The following is a 26,932-nucleotide window of genomic DNA, read 5'->3' as shown; positions in this document are numbered from 1 at the left end:
CACACTGCTGTGGGTCTGGAGTCACATGTAGGCCAGACCGGGTAAGGGCGGCAGATTTCCTTCCCTAAAGGATATTAGTGAACCAGATGAGTTTCACGACAATCCGGTAGTTTCATGGCCACCATTACTGACACTGGCTTTTTATTCCAGATTTATTTAATTAACTGAATTTAAATTCCCCAGCTGCCGCGGTGGGATTTGAACTCATGTCTCTGGATCAATAGTCCTGAATTATTACTGAATTACTAGTCCCGTAACAATACTACAGTTCCCGATAATAATTCTGCTGAGACAATTTCTCATTCTCATGTTTAACTGCTCCAACATTCCTCATTTCCATGTTCCCTTTTGCCCCTTCGAACATGTTCCTCAATGCTTCTTTACTCATGCTAATGGCTTTCCCTCATCTTTCTCTCGATAGAATTTGCTTTCCTTCTCATTTTGCTTCCGATGGATTTATTTATCAATCTAAGCTTGGGTGTTTATTTATCCCACATGCTCAGCATTGTGCCTTTAAAGGCATTCCACATGTCTGTGGACTATGTGTTGTGAGGCAATTCAGCGCCCCCGAGCCAATGGGGAGGAACTTTACTCCCTTTACAGCCACAGCTTCAAGTCAGGTTACATCTATCAATCCAACACAAAGCGCGGGATATGAATTTCCCAGTCAGCGAACGGAGTTTGGTTCTCACAAAGCTAGGTTAAATGGATCCGTGTCTTTCAAAGATTTCTGCTGGGAAAGCTGAAAGTCCAGTTTACATAAAACTACGATGGAGTGACGTCGATGAAGGCATGATTACCGTTTGTAATACAGTGTAATATCAAAGACAGCATTTCTTGATCTCAAAGGAAGCTGCAATTCTGATTGGGTGCTTAATCAGGATGCTATTGTATCTCATTTAATCCAAAAACAATTAGAATATTTTTTCCAATAATTCATAATTATATTGATGTCAGGCTTAATATCCTTAAGGTAATTAATTTTCACATTCTGGATTATCCCGTCACTGTTTCATGAGAATCCCATCCTCCCAGTGCACAAGATTTGTAATATTTGGGGAGTGCTTTGGAGTTGAGCACACAATCTAGGCTGATGCTCCAGTGCAGTACTGAGAGAGTCTGAGGTGCCATCCTTTGATGAGACACGAGCCAAAGCCCTATCTGCCAGTCCAGATGAATGTTAGTAATGGGGAAATTGGTAGGCTTTTAGTATTATATAGGATTACACAGGATATACGGCACAGAAACAGGCCATTTGGCCCAACCAGTCCATGCCGGCGTTTATGCTCCACTCGAGCCTCCTCCCTTCTTTCCTCATCTAAATCTATCAGCATAACCCTCTATTCCCTTCTTCCCCATATGCTTGTCCAGCCTCCCCTTAAATGCATCGATACTATTCGTCTCAACCACTCTCTGTGGCAGCGAGTTCCACATTCTCACCGCTCTCTGGGTAAGGAAGGTTCTTCTGAATTCCCTATTGGATTTCTTGGTGACTATCTAGTTATGCTCTTCCCCACAAGTGGAAACATTCTCTCTGTATCCACTCTATCACAACCTTTCATTTTAAAGACCTCTATTAGGTCACCCCTCAGCCTTCTTTTTTCGAGAGAAAAGAGACCCAGCCTGTTCATCCTTTCCTGATATGTATACCCTCGCATTTCTGGTATCATCTTTGTAGATCTTCTCTGCCCCCTCTCCAGTGCCTCTACTTTATTTTTATAATATGGCGACCAGAACTGTACACTGTATTCTAAGTGTGGTCTAACCAAGGTTCGATACAGGTTTAGCATAACTTCCCTACTTTTCAAATCTATACCTCTCGAAATAAACCCTAGTTCTTGGTTTGTTTTTTATGGCCTTGCTAACCTGTGTCGCAACTTTTAGTAATTTGTGTATTTGTACTCCGAGATCCCTTTGTTCCTCTACCCCACCCAGACTCTCACCCTCCAAGTAATAAATGACCTCCCTATTCTTCCTACCAAAATGTAATACCAAAATGTAATACTCTGGAAGATGATCTCAAATGGGATGAAGGGTATTCGCCTTTTTAATCTTCACTAGCTACAGCACTCGGTGTATGGGATCAAACTGTCAGTGCATCAAAATAATCTCTCTTAGCTTTTAAGTGGTGGGCTTATTTTTAAAGTTTACTAATAAAGCTGTCATTTGAAGTCTTGGACAGCCAGAAAACATCTTTATAACACATCCATACACAGATGTGAAAAAGTCAGGGAAACTACCCAGTGCCACACAGGGGGGTGTGGAAATTATGCTGTGTGATATTAGTAATGATCGTATTACTAATATGAACTTCCAATGTCTATATTTTATTGAACTGACAGCTGCATGCATTTCCTTCTCCACTATAAATTCCCATGTGCATATTTATAATAGAATTTCCTATGTAAACTTGTCACGCTGTAGTTGCAGCCTCCCGCCAGCAGTGGTACTGTAGTGCCTCAGTTTTGCATTCTCCACTTCCTCAGCCTGTATTTCACAGAAGCTCCTACACACTCCAACTAACTCGACTCCTTTGTCCCTCAAATAGTCCTAAAGTTTGCTATTTAACTGTAAATGACATCACATTGAAGTTTTATGTAAAAATAAGAATGGAATGTATCATCTTAAAATGGGGACTGAATTCCATCTGTGCTCCCTGGTCCAATTATCCCCTTGCCTTCTAATCCTGCTTCCCCTGAGCAATATAAGAACATAAGAAATAGGAGTAGGAGTCGGCCATTCAGCCCCTTGAGCCTGCTCCGCCATTCAATAAGATCATGGCTGATCTTCGACCTCAACTCCAATTTCCAGCACTGTCCCTATATTTCTTAATTGCTCTGGAATCCAAAAGTCTATTGATCTCAGCCTTGAATATACTCAACGACTGAGCACTTTGGGGCAGAGATTCGTGGCCTTCTGCGTTCAGTGCCACAGGAGCAGGACTATTTTAATAGAAATGGTAGTCCCAAACGGGATTTAACTGACCCACCATTGGAATTCCACACGATCGTGTTATTACATTTATTGCCAATGTCACACAGCACGATTTCAACCTCTGGGTGCCATTTGGGACCCGCTCGATGTCTGACACGAACTAACAGTTTGGGTGGAAGCACACGAATCACACACACCCACCCACCCACAAATACCCACATGTCCAAATACCCCCGCACTCACAAATATTCACACACCCCACCCATACAAATACTCCCCCACACCCCCCCGCCACCCATCCAAGTACACACCCCACCCTGACATACAAACACTCACACACCCCTCCCCACCCATACAAATCCTCTCACACCCCTCCACACACAAATACTCACCTACCCCACCCATACAAATACCCACACACACAAACACCCCTCCCCCCCACCCCCACCACTACTCACCAAAATCACTGCCATATTTTGTGCACCCTGCGAAAATCATTGCTAAATCCACACACAACAAAAATAATTTTGAAAGATCCTACACTGCCAGGCGAGACTGTCAGATTGCGTTGTTCAACAAAAACGGATGGGTGGAACCTGGAAGGAACTTGTTCCGTAAGGCTGCAGACACCATTCGACGCAACTTCCCACGTTACGGTGGCAGCGGAGGTGGGGGAATGAGAGCTGGCTTCCTGACATTTCCCGACAGGGACCACCAAGTGACTGGGGGCTCCCACAGTGCCACCCAATCCTCACTCGGCAAAGGAGGTACTGGTGCTGAGCTGTCATGCCTGCCCACGAGACAACAAGACCCCTTTTAACCTGCTACTGCCTGGAAGAGGGAAACAACAGAGGATGGAGACACATGCTGGGGACTCGGAGGGAGTATAGCAGAGGAAACCTGAGTAATCATTTCATGACAACATCGCAATGCTTCCTGAAACAGCACAAGTATCGTTCCCCATTCATTATTCCTGAGTTAAGTGGGACTTATTTATTTGAGACACGTCGCAGTATCGATCAGAATTAATTCTGCCTTCACGTTCAAAGAGTGACCTCCCTGTTGTTTTCGCTTGATCCCCCAAAAATGCAACAGTGTAAATGTGACAAGTACACTTTTCTGATTATTTTAACTATGACCGGATGTTGCAAAGCGAGCGCTTACTCTGACATTCACATTACTGCAAGGCCGGAGTGAGTAACCTGCGGTGATATTCTTTCGTGACTGCAGCACTGTGTGGCGCCCTGTAAAACAGTAACCTGCTCTGCGCTCACACAGTGCTGGGATGTCTACCTGTTTAGGAGCGTGGGAAGGTCAGTACGGTCGGTTAGCGTCTTTTGGTCTTTTCAGTTGCACTTTTAGCCTCTTCATCCCAATCTGAAAGCCGTTCATAGCCTGAATGGCAGCCTGAGCACTGGTAGGATTGTCAAAACTCACAAACCCTGGAAATAGCAAAAAGATACATTTCAGAATGGTGAAATCTACTGATTGCCGAGTTCATGAGACCCCTGAGGCATGGCCAGGGATTCGGACACAAATGTCAATCACATCCTCAACTTAAAAAGACCTGACCGTTCTTGTCCTCACGACCCATGAGCAATGTTCCCTGCCTTTTTTTGGCTGGGGGGGGGGTGCGCTGCCCCTTTAAGGGGCCGCGCGGTTCAATTTCTCGCGCACCTGTGGTTATTTCACTCGCTAGGCCTGCTCGGGACCTCCAGATCGCTGCCCGGCCACTCAGCTTAACGGGACCGTTGCCCATGACCCACAGCCATCACACCGACCTCCTCACTCTGGTTCCCCGTGACGTTGCTCATGGCAAGTCGGAGGGCCCGCTGTTTGATGCCGACAGGGCGCATCACGCCACGTAACGCACAATGTGCAAGTGTGGGAGGGGCTTACGTCCCCATAGCCCCTTTCCTAACGGATGTAAAAGCGACTAACTGCCTTGAGGGAATGCTGCTAAGATGGAGCGCTTCATAAAGTAGAGTGGCCCTTTAATGCTCCACGGCTCCGAACTGCTGTTACTCAGAGGAGTTTTTTTTGGGCAGGGGGCGACGAGGGTGGAAATAAATCCCAAAGACGCTGCAAGGCGATTTAGATAGGTTGAGTGAGTGGGCAAACACATGGAAAATGCAGTATAAGGTGGATAAATGTGAAGTTAACCACTTTGGTAGGAAAAACATAAGGACAAAGTATTATTTAAATAGTGACGGCTTGGGAAATGTCAATGTACAGAGGGACCTGGGTGTCCTTGTACAACAGTCATTGAAAGCAAACGTGCAGGTGCAGCAAGCAGTTAGGAAGGCAAATAGTATGTTGGCCTTCATTGCAAGAGGATTTGAGTACAGGAGCAAGGATGTCTCACTAGAGTTATACAGGGTCTTGGTGAGACCGCACCTGGAGTATTGTGTGCAGTTTTGGTCTCCTTACCTAAGAAAGGATACACTTGCCATAGAGGGAGTGCAGTGAAGGTTCACCAGACTGATTCCTGGGATGGCAGGACTGTCGTATGAGGAGAGATTGGGTCAACTAGGCCTGTATTCACTAGAGTTTAGAAGAATGAGAGGGGATCTCATTGAAACGTATAAAATTCTGACGGGATGCGGGGAGGATGTTTCCCCCTGGCTGGGAAGTCTAGAACAAGGGGTCACAGTCTCAGGATACGGGGTAGGAAATTTAGGACCGAGATGAGGAGAAATGTTTTCACTCAGAGGGTGATGAACCTGTGGAATTCTCTACCACAGAAGGCTGTGGAGGCCAAGTCACTGAATATATTTAAGAGGGAGATAGATAGATTTCTCGACACAAAAGGCATCAAGGGGTATGGGGAAAAGCAGGAATATGGTGTTGAGATAGAGGATCAGCCATGATTATATTGAATGGCGGTGCAGACTCGAAAGGCCGAATGGCCTACTACTGCTCCTATTTTCTATGTTTCTATGATGCAGCATCCCAACCCCTCATCCAGAAACTGAGAAGATGGAAATGGCTGGTCGGGATCTGGACCGCCTTTCCCGAAAAAGTAGTGAATATCATTTTAAAGTAGAGTTGGACAGGCACATGAGGATGAGCAACTTAAGGGGTCAAGGACAAAAAGCAGGGAAGTGGGACTGAGCATGACTGCTTTTTCAAAGAGCCAGTACAGGCATGACAGGCCGAAGGGCCTTCTTCTATGCTGTAGGCTATGGCTCAGTGGGCAGCACACTCGCTTCTGAGTCAGAAGGTTGTGGGTTCAAGACCCACTCCAGGGTCTTGAGCACAAAAATCTAGGCTGACACTCCCAGTGGAGTGCTGCACTATCGGAGGTGCCGTCTTTTGGATGAGACGTTAAACCGAGGCCCTGTCCGTTCTCTCAGGTGGACGTAAAAGATCCCGTGGCACTATTTCGAAGAAGAGCAGAAGAGTTATCCCTGGTGTCCTGGGCCAATATTTATCCCTCAATCAACATAACAAAAACAGATTATCTGGACATTATCACATTGCTGTTTGTAGGAGTTTGCTGTGCGCAAACCGGCTGTTGCGTTTCCCACATTAGTTATGCTGGTTTTAAGGATCACCTTAAGGAAAGAGAGGTAGAGAGGCTGAGAGGTTTAGGGAGGGAGTTCCAGAGCTTGGAGCCTAGGCAACAGGAGGCACGGCCACCGATGGTTGAGTGATTATAATCAGGGATGCTCAAGAGGGCAGAATTGGAGGAGCGCAGACATCTCAGGGGGTTGTGGGGCTGGAGGAGATTACAGAGATAGGGAGGGGTGCGGGCCATGGAGGGATTTGAAAACAAGAATGAGAATTTTGAAATCGAGGCATTGCTTAACCGGGAGCCAATGTAGGTCATGAAAGAGAATTAAAATGGGGAGAGAGCTTGTGAGAGATAAATTGGTAGATAGAGAGAAAGGCAGATGAATAAGGAGATAGCGAGAGAATGACAGAGAGAGAGGGAGAGAATTATTCGATCCTGTCAATGCATTGTTACCTTGGTTCCACTGACGGACAATAAACTGGAGTGGTTCCAACTACAGCATCAATGGGATTTTAAAGGGATTCAGAAAGGTTCAAATATTCAAGGACTAAATGGAGCACACTGCTGCTCTCCGACGGCTGACAGACAATCTGATTTCATGCGACCAGGGAATTAATTCAGGACTGTATGCATATTTCAGACTTGAAATGGCGGTGACATTTTCCATGACCCGACCCTATGAATAAAGTATTACCATCATATTGTGGCCAGAGCTGCTGAAAATTCAGAACTGAGTGATATGGAGATATCAGCTAGGGTGACTGACAGCTCATTTTAACCGGCTTGACTCTCTCCGTATTAAGTGCATGAATTATCAGGCTCCCGGCTGCCATTTATAGATCAAATCGCACAAGAGCTGGTCACGTTACAACTTTTGGCGGGCAGACATGTTAATGTTACCCTTTTGAGCGGCACCTCAATAACAATATCGTCCTGGCTCTCAAAACTGCCAGTTGCTTTTTTTCCCCGAATTGTTCCGCAAAATTCTTTGGCGCAGTCTTAAAGGGCCCTCCCCCTCCTCGTTTCCAGGAAGGCTAGCGAGGGCGGCTGAGGGTGTTACGCTCTGCTACCGACATGCAACATTGGGGTTTCCATCGAGTTGAGTCTGTGTTCTATCTACAGGACACTGATCAGCAAGCAAATCCCTCAAGAAATGTTCCCGTCCAAAATGTTTCCTTCTGTTGCTAATCGGTCACCTCCCTGTCGACTTTGCACCAAGGTATCTTCAGCGAAACCTCTTTGGCTCACGCTAAGCTGGCCACCACATTACAGGAAAGGTGTGACTGCACTGGAGAGGGTGCAGAGGAGATTTACAAGAATGTTGCCTGGACTGGAGAATTTTTGGCTGCCAGGAAAGATTGGAGATGCTGGGTCTGTTGTCTTTGGAACAGAGGAGGCTGAGGTGTATAAAATTATGAGGGACCTGGATAGAGTGGATCGGAAGGATCTGTTTCCTTTGGAGGAGGGGTCAACAACCAGGGGACGTAGATTTAAAGTAATTGAGGGGAGGTTTAGAGGCGATGTGAGGGGAATTTCTTCACCCAGAGAGTGGTGGGGGTCTGGAACTCACGGCCTTAAAGGGTGGTAGAGGCAGAAACCCTCATCACATTTAAAAAGTACTTGGATGTGCACTTGAGGTGCCGTAACCTACAGGGCTACGGACCCAGAGCTAGAAGGTGGGATTAGACTGGATAGTTCTTGGTCGGCCGGCGCGGACACGATGGGCCGAAATGGCCTCCTTCCGAGCTGTAAATTTCTATGATTCTAACATCTGCTGTGATGTTGCTCATGGGCAGCCTTGGGCCTGCAGTGTGGTTCTTGAACTTCACTAAGACAAAAGCAAAATAGCGCGGATGCTGGAATCTGAAATAAAAACAGAAAATGCTGGAAATCTCAGGCAGCCTCTGTGGAGCGAAACAGAGTTAATGTTTCAGGTCAGAACTGGTGGGTCAGAATGAGGGGTCATCGGCCTGAAACGTTAACTCTGTTTCTCTCTCCACAGATGCTGCCTGACCCGCTGAGATTTCTAGCATTCTCTGCTTTTATTCCTGAACCTCACTGCCGTCCCACTGCCACCTAAACACGATAAGCAGTCCGCCTGTTACTATCGTACTTTCCTGAAGCAACATGTCGTACAGCTGACACGTGGGGTAAGATTATCACTCGCCTCTCTGCTACTGAACGATACAGGCTCCTCGTAGGTAGAAGGACAGAGGGGATTTGTGGGGACATTTCTTCACCCAGAGGGTGGTGGGGGTCTGGAACTCACGGCCTGAAAGGGTGGTAGAGGCAGAAACCCTCACCACATTTAAAAAGTACTTGGAGGTGCACCTGAAGTGCCGTAACCTACAGGGATACGGACCTCGAGCTGGAAAGTGGGATTAGGCTGGATAGCCTCTTGTTGGCCGGCATGGGCACGATAGGTCAAAATGGCCTCCTTCTGTGCTATAAACTTCTATTATTCTACAGATATCTTTGGGTAGACTCCCACCAGCGAATGTCCTTGGGACTTTTGTTCCACTGGCGAAACTTTGGCAGAAGTTCATAAGAACGTAAGAAATAGGAATAGGCCATTCCGCCCCTCGAGCCTGCTCCGCCATTCAGTGAGATCACGGCTGATCTGATCTTGGCCTCAACTCCACTTTCCTGCCTGTTCCCCAGAACCCAAGACTCCCCTGTCGTTCAAGAATCTGTCTATCTCAGTGTAGACTCCCTTCCTGTAAATGGGGTTTCTGGCAGAGTCATGGCTCTGGAGTGTGAGAAGACCCAACGAGTACCGATCAGTGATTCAGGTACAGAAATCATAATGGAATGGAGTGAAAATCAGGCCGGGAGCCCTGACTCCTTGCAAAAATTTATGACATGCACTCCCATCATGCAAACTTTATTTGTAAAATCCACCCCAATATTTGTAATAATGTACCGCTCTATAAAACCTGCATTAAATGCAAATTACTTGGTTCTTCTCTCCTCAAAGTCTGTTATACCCGTTTAAAGATTATTTTGTTTTTGCTCTACCTCCCTTGCTTAAGATGCTTAAGGTTAACTTATTTCTTTAGTTTACCTGCCTCCAGCCCTAAAATCTTCTCCCAGTTCCTCAGTTATTTACAGGATTATAAAAGATAATGGGCCAAAAATTCGTCTGCTTAGCGCCGGCCATTAGCGCCCGAGGGGGGCGCTAACAGGCTGCGATGCTCTTTACCGCCCGAGCGCCGCGCTGGCAGTGCCTCCCGCGACCTTCAGTGGAGGTTTACCGTCGGCGCTGAGAGTCAGCGCTGTGCGCTCTAGCCCCGCCCACTTGGTGACGTCACCGAGTGTGCAATGCCCCCAGTAGCGCGCGGTCGCGAAATTGACTGCTTTCGCCTGCCGTAGCGCCTGCCGCTACTTCCGACCGGGAAAACATGTGTCCCGGAGAAGCTGTCGGGGGCGATATGTCCGCGGGTGAGCATTTGAGTGGTTAAAACGGAATTTATTTTTACTAATGTATCTCTCTAAGTTGTTCAACACTGTTGCTAATCTCCCTTGTATTTCCTTTCAGTTTTTGGGTGGTCCCTTTAGGCGCTGGGATGTCGGTTTCCTAGCGCAGAACTTCAGCAACGTTCCCGCGATAGCGCCCCAGGAATCAGGGTTAGTGCCCTAAGGCGGGTGTGGAACGCTTCCCTTAATGCTCCACTCCCCTCTAGGGGGCGCTAAAAACCAATATCCCAGTTGGAGGCGGTAAACATTGCCCGGCGCTAAAGTTAGTGACCAGGCGGTATCACCGCCTCAAACCGGGCTATAACGAATTTTTCGCTCAATGTTTTTCACTATCAGGGGAGGTTGGTTTTCCCTATCGCCACAACAACACCAAAGCGGGTGGTCACTTGGCCCGGTCCAGGCCCACCTCCAGAACTTCCCCTCTGGCCATGAATCACAAAAGAAGAAGTCTAATCTGCACCATTAGCAAGCAATTCTTATTTAATTGACTTAAACTGTATTACACACTGAAAAACCCCCGAAACCTTTATATTTTTAATGTTTTTTTTCCTGTTCCAGTGCCTCAGCTGCTCAGGGGTGGTCTGTGCATTTTTGGCCTAGTTATCACAGTGCACACAGCTAGTTGTGGTTCGACAGGAGCAGGGCGAACGCTACAACTTCCCTGAGGCACCTTTCTCTCAACCTGGGAGGGGTCTCGCGGCGTCATTAAAGCAAACTCAACTGTCTCAGATATCTCCATTTTCTCCCATTGACACTTTGCAGTCTCCAAGATCGTCGGGAAGGAAAGACTTCTATTCGTACAGCGCCTCTCAGATAGGCCTCCAATCACGTTAAACGGAATGAATTAGACGTCACAGCAAGATCCCACAAACAGCAAGGAGGCAAATGCCAGATATGGGGGGATTGGGGGCGGGGGGGTTGTCTTAAGGAAGATTGTGCTTGTCAGGGCAAACTCTCTCCTCAGGGTATCCTGGTATTACAGCATAAGAAATAGGAGCAGGAGTAGGCCATTCGGCCCCTCGAGCCTGCTCCGCCATTCAATGAGATCATGGCTGATCTCCCACAACTCCACTTTCCTGCACTGTCCCTTGATTCCCTTAATATCCAAAAATCCATCGATCTCTGTCTTGATTATACTCAACGACTGAGCCTCCACAGCCCTCTGGGTAGAGAATTCCAAAGATTCACCACCCTCTGAGAGAAGAAGTTTCTCCTCATCTCCATTCTAAATGGCCAACCCCTTATTGTGAGTCTGTGTGACCCCTGGTTCTAGACTCCCCAGCCCGGGGGAAACATCCTCCCTGCATCTACCCTGTCAAGCCCTGTAAGAATTTTGTATGCTTCTCTGAGATCACCTCTCATTCTTCTAATCTCACGAGAATATAGGCCCGGTCTACTCAATCCCTTCTCATAGGACAATCCCCCCGATCCCAGGAATCAGTCTGGCGAACCTTCGTTCAACTCCGTTTTTAACAACTGGCATCTTTAACATCCACCAGAATATGCAAGAACGTTAAAGACACCAAGGTACCTTATTGTTGGCAAGCTCTGTGAATCATTACCCACTGGGGGTTGAGTTGAGTGTCCAACACTCATTTCATGCAAAGACCCTTCAGGAAAACGACGAAAGATGGTGCTTATCTCAGCCGCCCCTGCTGGATGCAAACCCAGGTCCCGGAGATTAAAAATGTGCTACCGTTATGCAGCGCCCTGCCATCATTTTGTGCAGTAACACACCGATCATTTCTGCAGTGATTAATTACCGCACTTAACAGCAAGTCCCCCCGATGTATGCATTTGTAGATAAACTAGCAATTATCATTGCCGTTGGTCCTCGTGAGGGCAATGTCGATCAAAGCTCTGAATCCTAATGTCTTCATGAACGGAAATGAGATTAGAAAAATGCAATGAGGGAAGTTGGCATCGCTACTGCCTTTCATATATATCGTTAACTCCTTCAGCTTGCTTCTCTCAACTTTTCCACTTAGAATTTACAATCGGAAGACCCAATCTTGACTTTACATAGAATTACATTTAGGGACGATAGGGCAGTTATAAATCCACTCCTGACATTTAAATGACATGGAATTATATTGAATTTCTAGCACGGAATCAGGACATGTGGCCAAAGGGGTCTGTGCTCCACACGGGCCCCCTCCCACCCCTCTTCATCTCACCCTATCTGCACATCCATCTACCTAGACTCTACCTAAGCCCCACTCCCTGAATTCCTCACCTTCTCTCTGACAAGAGCAGTGAGGTTATGCTAGAACTGTACACTAGTTAGGCCACAGCTGGAGTACTGCGTGCAGTTCTGGTCACCACATTACAGGAAGGATGTGACTGCACTGGAGAGGGTGCAGAGGAGATTTACGAGGATGTTGCCAAGACTGGAAAGCTTCAGCGATGGGGAGAGATTGGATCGGCTGGGGCTATTTTCCTTGGAACAGAGGAGGCGGAGGGAAGACTTGAGGTGTATAAAATGATGTGGGGGCCTGGATAGAGTGGATAGGAAGGACCTGTTTCCCTTAGCAGTGAGGTCAATAACAAGGGAGGCATAGATTCAAAGTAATTGGTAGAAGGATTAGAGGGGAGATGAGGAAACACTTCCTCACACAGAGGGTGGTGGGAGTCTGGAACTCACTGCCTGAAAGGGTGGTAGAGGCAGAAGCCCTCATCCCTTTTAAAAAGTACTTGGATGTGCACTTGAAGTGCCGTAACCTACAGGGCTATGGACCTAGTGCTGGAAGGTGGGATTAGGCTGGGTTGACCTTTTTTGACCGGCATTGGATACGATGGACCGAGTGGCCTCCTTCTCTGTCGTAGTTTTCTACGATTCTCTGATACTGTCTTCACCCTGTTCCATGCTACGGGGCTTGGCCCTTCTTTTATCTTTCTCGGGTGTGAACCGTCCACACATTACTTCCTTTTACGCTCATTTTATGCTTTGTTCCACGAGCGAAATACCCCTCAGCACCGTTAGACAATTCCCTTAGCTTAACCATTGCTGCATCATTTTGAATGAAATCTTCAGTGTAATTCTATGGTTGCACCCACCTGTGAATATTATTCCACAACACTCAAATCAAATGTCTTCTGCCTGTCTTCAATCAACGACACTCCCACACTACTCTTTACCATCACCAGTATATTTTTATTGAGCTTCTATGCCGTCCATTTTAGTTTTGAATAAAGAGTGACCATTTCACCTCAGGATCCAGGTGGTAATGACACACCATTAAGGGGCCCTCCCAATGGTGTAACGGGGGTACATGCAGTTGTCTTGAACTGAATCAGGCAGGAAGCTCTGACCTCCTTTCACAAATTTGTGACATGCATGCACTAGAAGGTCGCAAGTTTAATCTGTGCTGATTCAACCGAGGCGGGAGCTGCCTGTACCACAGTTGGCCTCAGTACCAGTGGGCCAGGAAGTGGGCGAGGCGTTACATCGAGTCTACAGCACAGAAACAGGCCATTTGGCCCAACTTTAAAAAAAAATTGTTCATGGGCTGTGGGAGTCGCTGGCAAGGGCAGCATTTTTTTGCCCATCCCTAATTGCCCTGTGAGTAGTTGGTGGTGAGCCGCCTTCTTGAACCGCTGCAGTCCGTGTGGTATATGGTCCGTGCCGGTGTTTATGCTCCATACGAGCTCCTCCCACCCCCTCGGCATCTAACTCCATCAGCATGTCCTTCTATTCCTTTCTCCCTCATGTGCTTATTGAGCTTCCTCTTAAATACATCTCTATACTATTCACCTCAACTATTCCCTGTGGTAGCACGGTCTACATTCTCACCACCCTCTGGGTGACGAACTTCCCCCTGAATTCCCTACTGGATTTATTAGTGACTATCTTATATTGATGGCCCTTAGCTGGGGAAGTGACAGTGAGCCGGCACCAAGCTCATGGTCTACAGCGCAGTAGTGATACCCGCTCTCCTATATGCTTCAGAAACATGGACAGTGTACAGCAGGCACCTCAAAGCGCTGGAGAAGTGCCACCAATGCTGCCTCTGGCAAATCCATTGGCAGGAGAGGCACAACAACGTCAGTGTTCTCGCTCAGGCCAACATCCCCACCACGCTTGATCAACCCCGATGGACGGGCCACATTGTCCGCATGCCCGATACTGGACTCCCAAACAAACACTCTACTCAGAGCTCCGACACGGCAAACGAGTCCCAAGAGGGCAGAGGGAATGCTTCAAAGACGCCCTCAAAGCCTCCTTGAAAAAGTGCAACATCCCTACCTAGGAATCCCTGGCCCAAGACCGCTCAAAATGGAGGAGAAACATCCGGGAAGGCGCCGAACGCCTCGCGTCTCTTTGCCGGGAGCACGCGGAAGCCAAGCGCAAACAGCGGCAGGAGCGTACGGCAACTCAAGCCCCCCACCCTCCCGTCCCTCCAACCACCGTCTGCCCCACCTGTGACAGAGACTGTAGGTCCCGCATTGGTCTCATCAGTCACCTGAGAACTCATTGTTAGTGTGGAAACAAGTCATCCTCGACTCCGAGGGACTGCCGAGGAAGAGAAGATGATCACCATCTAGGTAGGGGGAAACCAGCCATATTTTTGAGCTTTGCGATACGCTGCTGTAAAGTGGGCCTGTGTGGACAGGACTAGGCCTGACTGTGATGCCCTTCCCTAGTGAATAGCCCAACAAGCCTCACTATCCAGGCTGCAAATATAGCAACTTGGGAAAATGACAAGAGCTGTGGGGAGCCCAAGGAAACATTGTCTTGAAAAACATTTGTAAAAAAAAATTTGGGCTTTGCTCTCAAGTCACCGGAATCCTCTAAAGGATTACTTTTAAAATCCTCAGGTACCATTCATAGTTTGACATCATATCATTTGAAAACAGCAGACTGACTCATTCATTGTTAGGAACTTAAGAATAGGAGTAGACCATTCAGCCCGTCGACTCTGTTCTGCCATTCGATGAGATCATGGCTGATCTGCGACCCAACTCCATATACCCGCCTTTGGTCCATACCCCTCAATAGCTTTGATATTCCTATAGCTGTTCCACCTTGATCACAGTACAACTGGCTTAATGGTAGGTAGTTTATTGTGCATCTGCTTATTATATGCAATCATGCATGAAATCGCCCATTCACACCTAACGCCGCTGATACACAAGCCTCACTGCTACACCCTGCTGCAATTCACACTTATTTTAACACATTCGCCCAACTCATTTACCTCATGAAGGAATCTTACCTCATTTTAATGGCAAAGTCGTAAAACTGTGAACAGACCCCCGACTCAATTTAAAATATATTTGTTTGTTTTATTAGCGTTAATTTTGCGAGGGGGGGTGGGGAGGCTGAGGTTTAACACCTACACAAGATATTGACAGATTCCAGTTTATATTACCGCATACAGATGACAAATCAGCTATCGGTGTGGCAAATGCAGACCAGAGAACCAGGACTACAGTGTTCTAGACGGATCTATGACCCCACTCTCTTATCAAACAATGGGGCTGCATCAACAGTGGATTATATTGCATCTCAATTCTTCCATTTAGAAATAAGCTAATAGCTTCCCATCTGAGAATCAACTGTTGCTTAACTAACTCTGAAGTCTATGCCTCCATTGCCCAACATGGAAGCCCAATTCACATATTGATTACTGTTTTTGTGAACAAAACTACCTGATTACTTTAATAACTGTCCCCCTTGTCCTACTGCTAGCTTGAAGAAATTACATAGAATTATAGCACAGAAATGGCCCAACCAATCCATGCCAGAGTTTATAACCCACTCGAGCCACCTCCAGTCTTTCCTCATCTAACTCTATCAGCATAACCCTCTATTCCCTTCGCCCCCATACGCTTGTCCAGCCTCCCCTTAAATGCATCGATACTTTTTGCCTCAACCCCTCCCTGTGGCAGCGAGTTCCACATTCTCACCACTCTCTGGTGTTTCAGAAGTTTCTCCTGAATTCCCTATTGGATTTCTTGGAGACTATCTTATATTGATGGCCTCTAGTTTGCTCTCCCCTACAAGTAAGAACGCAAGAAATAGGAGCAGGAGTAAACCATTCCGCCCCTCGAGCCTGCTCCACCATTCAATAAGATCATGGCTGATCATCGACCTCAACTCCACTTTCCTGCACCATCCCCGTATCACTTTGCTTCCCTTAATATCCAAAAATCTATCAATCTCTGTCTTGAATATACTCAAAGACTGAGCCTCCACAGCCCTCAGGGTTAGAGAATTCCAAAGATTCACCACCCTCTGAGTGAAGAAATTCCTCCTTATCTCAGTCTTAATGGCCGACCCCTTATTCTGAGACTGTGTGACTCCTGGTTCTAGTCTCCCCAACCAGGGCAAACATCCTCCCTGCACCTACCCTGTCAAACCCTGTAAGAATTGTGAATGTTTCGAGAGTGTGGAAACACTCTCTCTGTATCCACTCTATCAAAACCTTGCATCATTTCAAAGATCTCCATGAAGTCAACCCTCAGCCTTCTCTTTTCAGGGGAAAATAAGGTTTTAGAGTTACCTCTTCTATACTGTTTGTCATCTTATATTCCTCTGTGAGGCCCTGCCTTAATCACCTCTATTTGAGCCACTTTTCCAGTCTTGTGTCTCAATCCTCCGAAACTTCTACTCATGCTAAATTCTGATAAAATAGAGGCATAATATCGCCTGATGCTAATTCATGTCGATATTTAATAAAGCCACTGCATTCCCCTCACACCTCGGGCTTAGCAAGTTGTCCCAGTCAATTCCTCTGATGATAGCATCACTCCCGGAGCTATTCCCCAAAATAAATGCATCTAAATTTTTATATATGAATCACAATTGCAGTTAGAGCTTTAGATGGTCGCTCCTTTAAACGAAACTCCGTCTTGTCTAACTTTCTTATTCCTCATCTTCTGTCATCTGAAGCCCTGGTTCTAGTTAGCCTTCAGTGCAAGCTCACTTAACATCTTCAATCTGCCCGGTAAAAAAAATTCCAGTTTGTAGGTACCTCGATCGAAAATCCCGACAGGATCGCAAACGGGTTTTTGCCTCGACAAATTCTCCGTCCGGCGAGTGCCTTGCATCACTATTTCTGTCCCCCCAACAGATCAAACACAATCAAAAGGGTCCCCGACCCGAATTCATTCCTTCCCCCCGCCACCCCAGTCAAATAAAGGATTTCACTCACCGAAGCATTTACTTTGGTTGGTGGCACGGTCAACAAAGACTTTGGCAGAGATGACATTGCCAAAAGGCATGAACATCTGCATGAGCTCAGCGTCCCCAAACTCCTGCGGCAGATGGTAGATAAACAGATTGCAGCCTTCTGGTCCTGAAGGAGAACAGACAGCGCCGTCAGATATTTACGGTATTCAGCGCCAAGGCACTCAGTATTAAATCATTCCGCACCATTGCACAAAGAAGAATGGATGGCCACGGGAGCGACGGTCGACATGCAAATCCGAGGGGTACAATACATCAACCCAGAGGGTGCTCTACGTGTCTGCGATTTATCTCTGGATCAACCACTCTATTGTAACATATTGGCCCAGAAATCCCGGCCTCCCTGGGTCCGTGCGGAGTGTGTACGGACCCGGGAAGGCATCGCAAAAGCCGCTTTTCAGCGCACAATGTGCATGCGCTGAAAACCGGCTTTTCCGTATCTCGAGAGTGAGGATATTTGCAAGGGCAAGATTGCGGTATTTACCCATATCTTGCTCAGCAAGTGTCCTGAAAACTCTTGCGCCTGATACTGTTACAGGCGTAAGAGTTTTAAAATACAAAAACATTTTAAAATAAAATTATAAAAACACATTTTATTGTTAAAAGCCCTCCCCACTATGGTAAGTTTATTTAAAATTATAATTAAAAAAACTGGAAAAGTATATTTTTTTATAATACATAAATAACTTTAATTTAAATTAATAAAAATATGTGGTGTATTTTTTCTATTTTTTTATTAATGTTTTGTGTGTTTTGAGGGCTGTTTCTCAATCATAATAATGGGAATGCCAACTTACGGAGTTCCCATTATGAATGAGAATATACTACACCTGATTGGCTGCCCAGAGCCATGTGACTGCAGCTCTAGCCCTACGCATGTCCTGACGTGCACGCGCTGCGAGGCGCGGTCAGCGGAGGCCTCAGGATCGGGAACTCGTGGGGGCGCAGCAGGAGTAGGTAAGTGCGCATCTTTTTAAAGTTTTTCTCTCGATCGCCCGCGGGAAGCAGCCAACCGGGATTTCTGGACCAGTATTGTACACCTATTTGTAAATACGGGTGATAGTCTTCAGACAGGTTAACGATGAGGGTGTTGAGGCTGTCAGTAAATAAAGACAACGAGCATGTGACATTCCAGTATCTAAAGCAAAGTGATCTCGACATCTTGGGATAAGAATGTGTAGTTGATGGAGATGTGTGTTGAAAACACAGTGCAATAGGTGTGCCAACTGATGTCGCTGCCCAGTGTAATGCAGTGGTTATGTTACTGAACTAGTAATCCATGAGACATGAACTAATAATCCAGAGAATGCGAGTTCAAATCCTCATGATCATTTGTATTCAGTTTAAAAATACCTGGAAATATAAAACTGGTATCAGTAAAAGAAAGAAAATGAAAGACTTGCATTTATATAGCGCCTTTCACGACCACCGGATGTCCCAAAGTGCTTCACAGCCAATGAAGTACTTTTGGAAGTGAAGCCACTGTTGCAATGTAGGAAATGCGGCAGCCAATTTGCACACAGCAAGCTCCCACAAACAGCAATGTAATAATGAGCAGATAATCTGTAATGTTGATTGATGGATAAATATTGGACCCAGGACACCGGGGATAACTCCCCTGCTCTTCTTCGAAATAGTGTCATGGGATCTTTTACGTCCACCTGAGAGAGCAGTCGGGACCTCAGTTCAACGTTTCACCCGAAAGACGGCACCTCCGACACTGCAGCACTCCCTCAGCTCTGCACTGGGAGCGTCAGCCTAGATTTTTGTGCTAAAGTCTCTGGAGTGAGACTTGAACCCACAACCTTCTGACTTAGAGGCAAGGATGCTACCCACTGAGCCATGGCTGACAGAAAGGCAGTAAAAGTGATCATAAGTTTGTTGCACTGTCGTAAAAACGCAACTGGTTCACTAATGTCCTTTGTGAAAGGAAATCTGCCACCCTAACCTGGTCTGGCCTATACATGACTCCAGTTGACTCGTAACTGGCCTCTGAAGTGGCCTAGAAAGCCACTCAGTTGTATCAAACATCTACGTGAAAAGGCCATCATCGCCACCACCTTCTCAGGGTAACTAGGGACACCCAATAAATGTCAGCCTTGCCAGCGACGCCCACATCCCCTGAATGAATGAGTGCTTTATAACTGGCTCTGGCTGTAAAGCGCACTTGCGTGGGTGTCCAAAGAGGTCACAGCTATGATCTCCACTACAATTAAATGCTGACTGTCTGGCTTAGCACATGACTAATGGCCACTTGGTGCAACAGAACCTGAGGCACCCATGCTGAGCAAAATATAGTGTCTTCAGGAGAAAGATGGGAGAGAACTAATTTTATTTCTCCACAAAGTACCTCATGCTTCCACGCCAGAAAGTTCACAGGTGTTTCAATGAAAGACCTGATAGTCCAGGTCCCGAACTACATGTTGAAGGGTGGAAGATGCCTGCGCGTGGATTTTTTTTAACGTGGGGTGGCTGTTGCACACCAGCCACCACACGGGCTTGACAGAGCTAGGTCTTGGTCCAGTGGCAAGGATTGACCAAGATGGCTGGCGACCAGCTCTGCTGCACGGGCCTAGTGCGCACACATATCGCAGTGTGGGCTGGCCCACATTGTCATTGTCATCTCATTTGTAAAGGAACAGATGAACATGATTAGGGTACAATGTTAAAATAGCCTACTTGGTTACCTAAACGCAAGGGTACAGTTCTAAAGGGGAAGGTGCATGAACAGAGAGACCTGGACTGTATGTGCACAAATCGTTGAAGGTGGTGGGGCAGGTCGAGAAAGCGGTTATAAAAGCAAATGGGATCCTGGGCTTCATAAATAGAGATATAGAAGCAAGAAAGTTATGATTGCACAGGATATATGGCACTAAAACAGGCCATTCGGCCCAACCAGTCCATGCCGGTGTTTAAGCTCCACTCGAGCCTCCTCCCATCTTTCCTCATCTAAATCTATCAGCATAACCCTCTATTCCCTTCTCCTTCATACGCTTGTCCAGCCTCCCCTTAAATGCATCGATACTATTCACCTCAATCACTCCCTGCGGTAGTGAGTTCCACATTCTCACCAATCTCTGGGTAAAGGAGTTTCTCCTGAATTCCCTATTGGATTTCTTGGTGACTATCTTATATTGATGGCCTCTAGTTATGCTCTTCCCCACAAGTGGAAACACTCTCTCTGTATCCACTCCATCAAAACCTTTCATCATTTTAAAGACCTCTATTAGGTCACCCCTCAACCTTCTTTTTTCAAGAGAAAAGAGACCCAGCCTGTTTATCCTTTTGTGATATTTATACCCTCGCATTTCTGGTATCATCCTTGTAAATCTTCTCTGCATCCTCACCAGTGCCTTTATATCCTTTTTATAATATGGCGATCAGAACTGTACGCGGTACTCTAAGTGTGGTCTAACCAAGGTTCGATACAGGTTTAGCATAACTTCCCTACTTTTCAATTCTATAACTCTCGAAATAAACCCTTTGTTTGCTTTTTTTTACGGCCTTGCTAACCTGTGTCGCAACTTTTAGTGATCTGTGTATTTGTACTCCGAGATCCCTTTACCCCACCTAGACTCTCACCCTCCAAGTAATAAGTGACCTCCCTATTCTTCCTACCAAAATGTAATACCTCACATTTATCTGTGATGATCCTTTATAAAACACTGGTCCAACCTTAGCTGGAGTATTGCGTCCAATTCTGGGTACTGCATTTAGGAAGGATGTGAAGGCCTTAGAGAGGGTGCAGAAAAGATTTACAAGAATGGTTCCAGGGATAATGGACTTCAGTTACGTGGACAGACTGAATAAGCTGGGGTTGTTCTCCTTGGGACAGAGAAGGTCAAGAGGAGATATGAGAGATGTTCAAAATCAGGAGGAGTCTAGACAGAGTAGAGAGAGAGAAACTGTTCCTATTGGCGGAAGGGTTGAGAACCAGAGGACACAGATTTAAGGTGATTGGCAGAAGAACCAAAGGCGACATGAGGAAAAACTTTTTTACGCAGCGAGTGGTTAGGATCTGGAATGCGCTGCCTGAGAGAGAAGTGGAGACAGACCCAATCGTGGCTTTCAAAAGGGAATTAGATAAGTACTTGAAGGAAAAAAATTTGCAGGGTTACGGAGAAAGGGCGGGGAGTTTGCAGAGAGCCAGCATGGGCTCGACGGGCCAAATGGCCTCCTTCTGTGCTGTAACCATTCTACGATTCTATTCTATGGTTCGAGAAGCATCAGTATCCATGAGGATGCACTGCCATTCTGTATATGTGTGGGCGGCCCCTTGATTCAGGATGCTTATTGCTCCAATGTTTTGCATTACAGAGTAGAATGTTTTAGATCCTCCACTCCCCTATTCCTCGTACTTTCTCCATTAACTGCAGGGCTACGGGGGTCCCCATTACTGCCTCGATCTCAGCCAGGCTACGCAGAGAGAGGGACGATCAAAGGCTGCTCGACCCGTGCCATTGGCTGCCTCAAACGTGCATTGGCAGAGATGTGGGAACAGACCACCCAGCCGCCATATTGGTCGGAGAATGCGTGGCAAGAGGAGGTGATGGGTGAGCCTGGAGGGTGCAAGCCAACTTAAAATAGTTCCATTTCCACAAAGAAACCGGTACCTGGATGGTGAACTGTTAATGCTGCTCACAAACCATAAAAAGAATCCAGTCATCTAGCAATATGTCAGGAATCCCTAATGTTCACCTTTAAGCTTAACTGATTGATGGCCGTAAAATAATACCAAAAGGCCAAGGTCTGCCATGACAAGTGAGCCTGATTGGATTACTCGTGAAGGATGACTATGGTTACCTCTTGAGTGGAGATATTTGTCATGTCATATGACACATATACTTGTAGATTTTCCACAAAAAAAAACTGTTCATAATCCAAGAAAATCACTTGAAGCTCCCTTTGTCATGTCACGTTGAGACCATGTCAATAGAAATATAGTTTCCATTTCTGCTGGGATTTAACCACCTATAGGTCATATAAATCAGGGCCTGTTTTGCCTCAAGCCAAAATGCTCCCAGCCACTCTCATATTTCCCGACAAATGCACACTTTCTTTGTTGGCTAAAATCATAACACTGAAATTAATCTTCCTTTGTTGGACAATGCCGTCATGAAAGTGGCGAGTACATCAAAGTAAAATTTGAGCAAGGCCTCCGTTGTCTTACCTTCTCTTTGTTGCTGAGGGATTATGGGGGGTTGCTGTGGAAACGCCTGACTAATTGGAGCGTAGGCTGCTGGGTAGGCCGCTGTAGAGTTGCAAACAAAAAGAAGTCAGTTTCACAAACCGTTTGATTCCCTCAGCATATTCAAATCTGTTCAATTAACTTAGTCACTAAAGGGCAGAATAGGAAAGACCCAAAAATATTGGCACGTTCCTTTAGAGTAAAGATAGCGATGCCCTATTATTTAAAAAAAGGTAATAGTTCAATAGTAACCAGTGTGGACTAGAACAACATTAATACTACCAAATCCCAAAATCCTGTCTCAGTTAAAAAGCCTATGGCCTTCAGAGACTAAATCCTTTTTTTTCCCCTTCTCTATTTTGGCTTTTTATAGGCAGGCTATACAGGTTGAATCCGGCACCCTCGAAACCCGGCCTGTTCAAGATAAGGGATTTTTCCGGACGAGGGGTGGTCACGTTAAATTGAATGGCACAGGTCAGCATCATCATCATCATAGGCAGTCCCTCGGAATCGAGGAAGACTTGCTTCCACTCCTGAAGTGAGTTCTTTGGTGGCTGAGCAGTCCAATACAAGAGCCACAGACTCTGTCACAGGTGGGACAGATAGTCGTTGAGGGAAGGGGTGGGTGGGACAGGTTTGCCGCACGCTCTTTCCGCTGCCTGCGCTTGATTTCTGCATGCTCTTGCCGTTGAGACTCAAAGTGCTCAACGCCCTCCCGGACGCACTTTCTCCACTTAGAGCGACCTTTGGCCAGGGACACCCAGGTGTCAGTGGTGATGTCGCACTTTTTCAGCATGCGAACTATGTGGTCTGGCCAATGGAGCTGATCGAGTGCGCTCAGTGCTTCAATGCTGGGGATGTCGGCCTGGACAAGGACATTGATGTCGGTGTGCCTGTCCTCCCAGGGGATTTGTAGGATCTTGCGGAGACATCATTGGTGATATATCTCTAGCGACTTGAGGTGTCTTCTGTACATTGTCCATGCCTCTGAGCCATTCAGGAGGGCGGATATTACTACAGCCCTGTAGACCATGAGCTTGGTGGTAGATTTGAGGGCCTGGTCTTCGAATACTCTTTTCCTCAGGCGGCCGAATGCTGCAATGGCGCACTGGAGGAGGTGTTGAATCTCCACATCAATATCTGCTTTTGTTGATAAGAGGCTCCCGAGGTATGGGAAATGGTCCATGTTGTCAAGGGCCGCGCCGTGGATCTTGATGACCGGGGGGCAGTGCTGTGCGGCGAGGACAGGCTGTTGGAGGACCTTTGTTTTACGGATGTGTAGCGTAAGGCCTATGCTTTCGTATGCTCAATAAATACGTCGACTATATCCTGGAGTTCAGCCTCAGAATGTGCGCAGACGCAGGTGTCGTCCGCGTGCTGTAGCTCAATGACAGAGGTTGGGGTGGTCTTGGACCTGGCCTGGAGACGGCGATGGTGGAACAGCTTTGCACTGGTACCCGCCCTCCTGTATGGCTCAGAGGCATGGATGATGTATAGAATGGTACCTCAATGGTACAGGTACTGAGCAAGGGGATATCGGGTCTGGCTGGCTTGGGGCTGGGAGTGCGGCAGAGTGATTGTGGGGGATGGGGGGCGGATCGGGGGGTCAGGCCAGCGATTGCGGGAGTCGGCAACGAGGAAGGACTTCAATTTATTCATGTCAGAGTTCTGGCCGGGAATGGTTCTGGACGAGGGGTGGTTCCGGATAAGGGAGTTCTGGATAAGGGAGGTTCGACCTGTATTGTGAAAACCTTGCTACATTTTGAAATTGTATTTTGGAGTTCAAGATTATTGATGATCATTCAATGGTCAGCATGGGTCGAACAGTGTGCACAAGGTCCTGTGACAAGTTATTCAAGATGTTTTTGTTTTGTGGACTCGCCCCCACCCCCCCTCATCGTTCGGCCATTTTGGAACGCATTACCTTGACGCGACTTGCACACCGACAGGCCGTGCGACTGCCAAAGAGCTCCACCTACTGGACTACTGTGGTAATGCAAGCACTGCTGCAGATAATAAAAGGGCCATGTGATATAGTCACATGATAACAGTTTGGAGCCATCTTGAGTGTATGTGTGTTTGTGTTTGTTATGTCGTAAAGAAATATATCACAGCAACATAACGCACGATGCGGCTTCAAGCCCACGGTTTCTGATGAGGCCAGCTCAGCCACAGAGGCAGGCAGAGAGCAAGAGAACATAAGAACATCAGAAATAGGAGCAGGAGTCGGCCATTTGGACCCTCGAGCCTGCTCCGCCATTCAATAAGATCATGGCTGATCTGATTCTGCCTTAACTCCACTTTCCCGCCCACTCCCCATAACCTTTCACTCCCTTATCGTTCAAAATCTGTCTCTCTCCACCTTAAATATGTTCAATGACCCAGCCTCCACAACTCTCTGGGTCAGAGAATTGCACAGATTAACGACCCTCTGAGAGAAGACATTCCTCCTCATCTCACTTCTAAATGGGCGAACCCCTTATTCTTAAACTATGCCCCCGAGTTCTAGATTTCCCCACGAGGGGAAACATCTTCTCTGCATCTGCCCTGTCAAGCCCCCTCAGAAACTTATACGTTTCAATAAGATCACCTCTCATTCTTCTAAACTCCAATGAGTAGAGGCCCAACCTGCTCAGCTTTTCCTCATAAGTCAACCCCCTCATCTCAGGAATCAATCGAGTGAACCTTCTCTGAACTGGATAGGCAGCTTCCTGGAGGGAGTGGGGGAAATGAAATGGGAGGGTGATTGATGTCCTCCCTCCCCCTGACTCCCGTTCACTCCCAGGCTCACTCTCGTGCATCCCCCTACCATCTGATTCAGGAGTAGCTCTGGCAGAGGTCTAGTGCAGGTTACCTGGCTGCCCACTCAACTGGGGAATGGAGCATATGGCAGAAGGACCTTGACAAGGGGAGAGAAAGAGAGAATTATTTGATATTGCAGTTCATGTTTTCTGATTGGCAGGAACGGAAGTAGCTTATCTATCCATTTACTGAAAAACCAGGATTCTTAGCACCCTAATACAACCCCCCCCCCCCCCACCCTGCCCTCCGAGATGTCTGCGCTTCTCAAATTCTGCCCTTTTCAACATCCCTGATTATAATCACTCAACCATCGGTGGCCGTGCCTTCAACTGGCGAGGCCGAAAGCTCTGGGATTCACTCTCCTGAACCCCTCCAACGCTCCACCTCTCGTTCCTCCTTCAAGACGCTAGCTCTTTGACCAAGCTTTTGGTCACCTGTCGTAATTTCTTCTTGTGCTGCTCGGTGTCAAATTTGCGTTTTTGCCTTGCAACACATTTGGGACGTTTTACCACGTTAAAGGCGCTATATAAATACAAGTTGTTGTTGTAATGCTGAAGTCCAATCCCACACTTCCAACAGGGCTCAAAGGGAGCGCAGGCCAGGGATAGGGTCATCCCGATTATCTGTTCCATACTTCTGGCGAGTGCGAGAGCAGGGAATTTAACCCCTTAGGTTTCCCACACATAATCACACGCAATTTTTTTTTAGGATCAGGAAGATGCTATTCAGGCCAAATAAGGGCATAACCTTCACATTAGAGCAAGGTCATTCAATGGCGAGGTCAGGAAGCATTTCTTCAAACAAAGGTGAGTGGAAATCTGGAAATCTCTTCGTCAAAAAAGCTGTTGAGACTCTGGATCAATTGAAAATTTCAACGTTGAGATTGACAGATTTTGTTTAGGCAACAGAGTATTGTCATGTGGGCAACTGCTAGGATGCTCACAGGTTTGCCGAGTTGCTGCATTGTGAGTGGCTTAGCCAGTCACGTGATGTTCACAAGACTCAATAAAACCCCGGCCAGTTGGGTCTAGGTCATCCATGATGAGGTATGCAGTTGTGAGCCGAGTGGATAAACTGATAATGTGCCGTGCGGTTGTTAAACCTTTGCTGATAAATCAACTAGTTTTTAGTAGCAACATGTTGCTATGAATTCTTAAGCAAAGAACCCATGAAGCAAATACATTACCGGTATGAAGGTTTACGAAACCAAGGCAGGTAGACGGAGATAAGATACAGATCAGACATGATCTAACAGAAGGCTCGAGGGGCTAAATGGCCTCCTCCTGTTCCTATGTTCCTTAAAGACTTGGGACCTTTTTTTTTTAACCTCGTTAAAGGTCTACATAAATGCAAGTTATCGTTATAGTTGTTGCTCATTTCTGGCTGAAAGTTAAACCCGTGCGAGGAATGACATTCTGGCTCCTGCTGCAATCAGGTTTGGAGATTTAATTTCCATTTATTTCTTTGAAAAATAAATTGTGGCATAAGGCCCAGTCCGTGCCACTCCAGGCTCGTAATTATTTTTCACAGATTGCCAAGTCCCCCTGGCTCAAGCAGCCTAATGGACACAGAAAGGAACAAACTGCTCTGGTTCCAGTGTGCTTTTTCTGGTTTAGTGTGATGCGCCACTCATTCGGGGAATTAGAACTCCAACCCAGCCAGCCCCACCTCCTCCTGGGTCGGCTGGAGTGCCGGACACAGTCTGGAGCTGGTCACGTCAGGCGCTGCACTGGGAAATGGAGTTGGGTGAAGGATGAACTGGAACGAACCTACAATCTGCTCGGCCTACCTGCCTGAAAATGTCAACCCCCGGCTCTCTCGA

The 26,932-nt window shown here is 46.8% G+C and overlaps 1 protein-coding gene across 50 annotated transcripts in view; it reads right to left on the bottom strand.

The window, feature by feature from the left end:
• Window positions 1-4,248: 4,248 nt before the first annotated feature.
• The window catches only part of LOC139233716 (CUGBP Elav-like family member 4), an 831,346-nt gene continuing 808,662 nt past the window's right edge, over window positions 4,249-26,932 (bottom strand). For 8 of the 50 annotated variants that reach the window (XM_070864154.1, XM_070864167.1, XM_070864150.1 and 5 more), the window contains 4 exons: window positions 23,018-23,020; window positions 22,291-22,371; window positions 17,146-17,229; window positions 4,249-4,376 (listed from right to left, as the gene is read on the bottom strand). In XM_070864154.1, the coding sequence (XP_070720255.1) occupies window positions 4,249-4,376; window positions 17,146-17,229; window positions 22,291-22,371; window positions 23,018-23,020 (296 nt within the window). Of the gene's footprint in view, window positions 4,377-17,085; window positions 17,230-22,290; window positions 22,372-23,017; window positions 23,021-24,142; window positions 24,149-24,936; window positions 24,940-25,162; window positions 25,208-26,932 lie in introns of all 50 variants that reach the window. The other 42 variants (XM_070864151.1, XM_070864165.1, XM_070864149.1 and 39 more) reach the window with 11 other exon arrangements.

Source organism: Pristiophorus japonicus, chromosome 21 (genome assembly GCF_044704955.1).
Source record: "Pristiophorus japonicus isolate sPriJap1 chromosome 21, sPriJap1.hap1, whole genome shotgun sequence".
Classification (NCBI taxonomy): Eukaryota; Metazoa; Chordata; class Chondrichthyes; family Pristiophoridae; genus Pristiophorus; species Pristiophorus japonicus.
The sequence above is the reverse complement of the archived record's forward strand: the minus strand, read 5'-3'. Positions and strand labels throughout refer to the sequence as shown.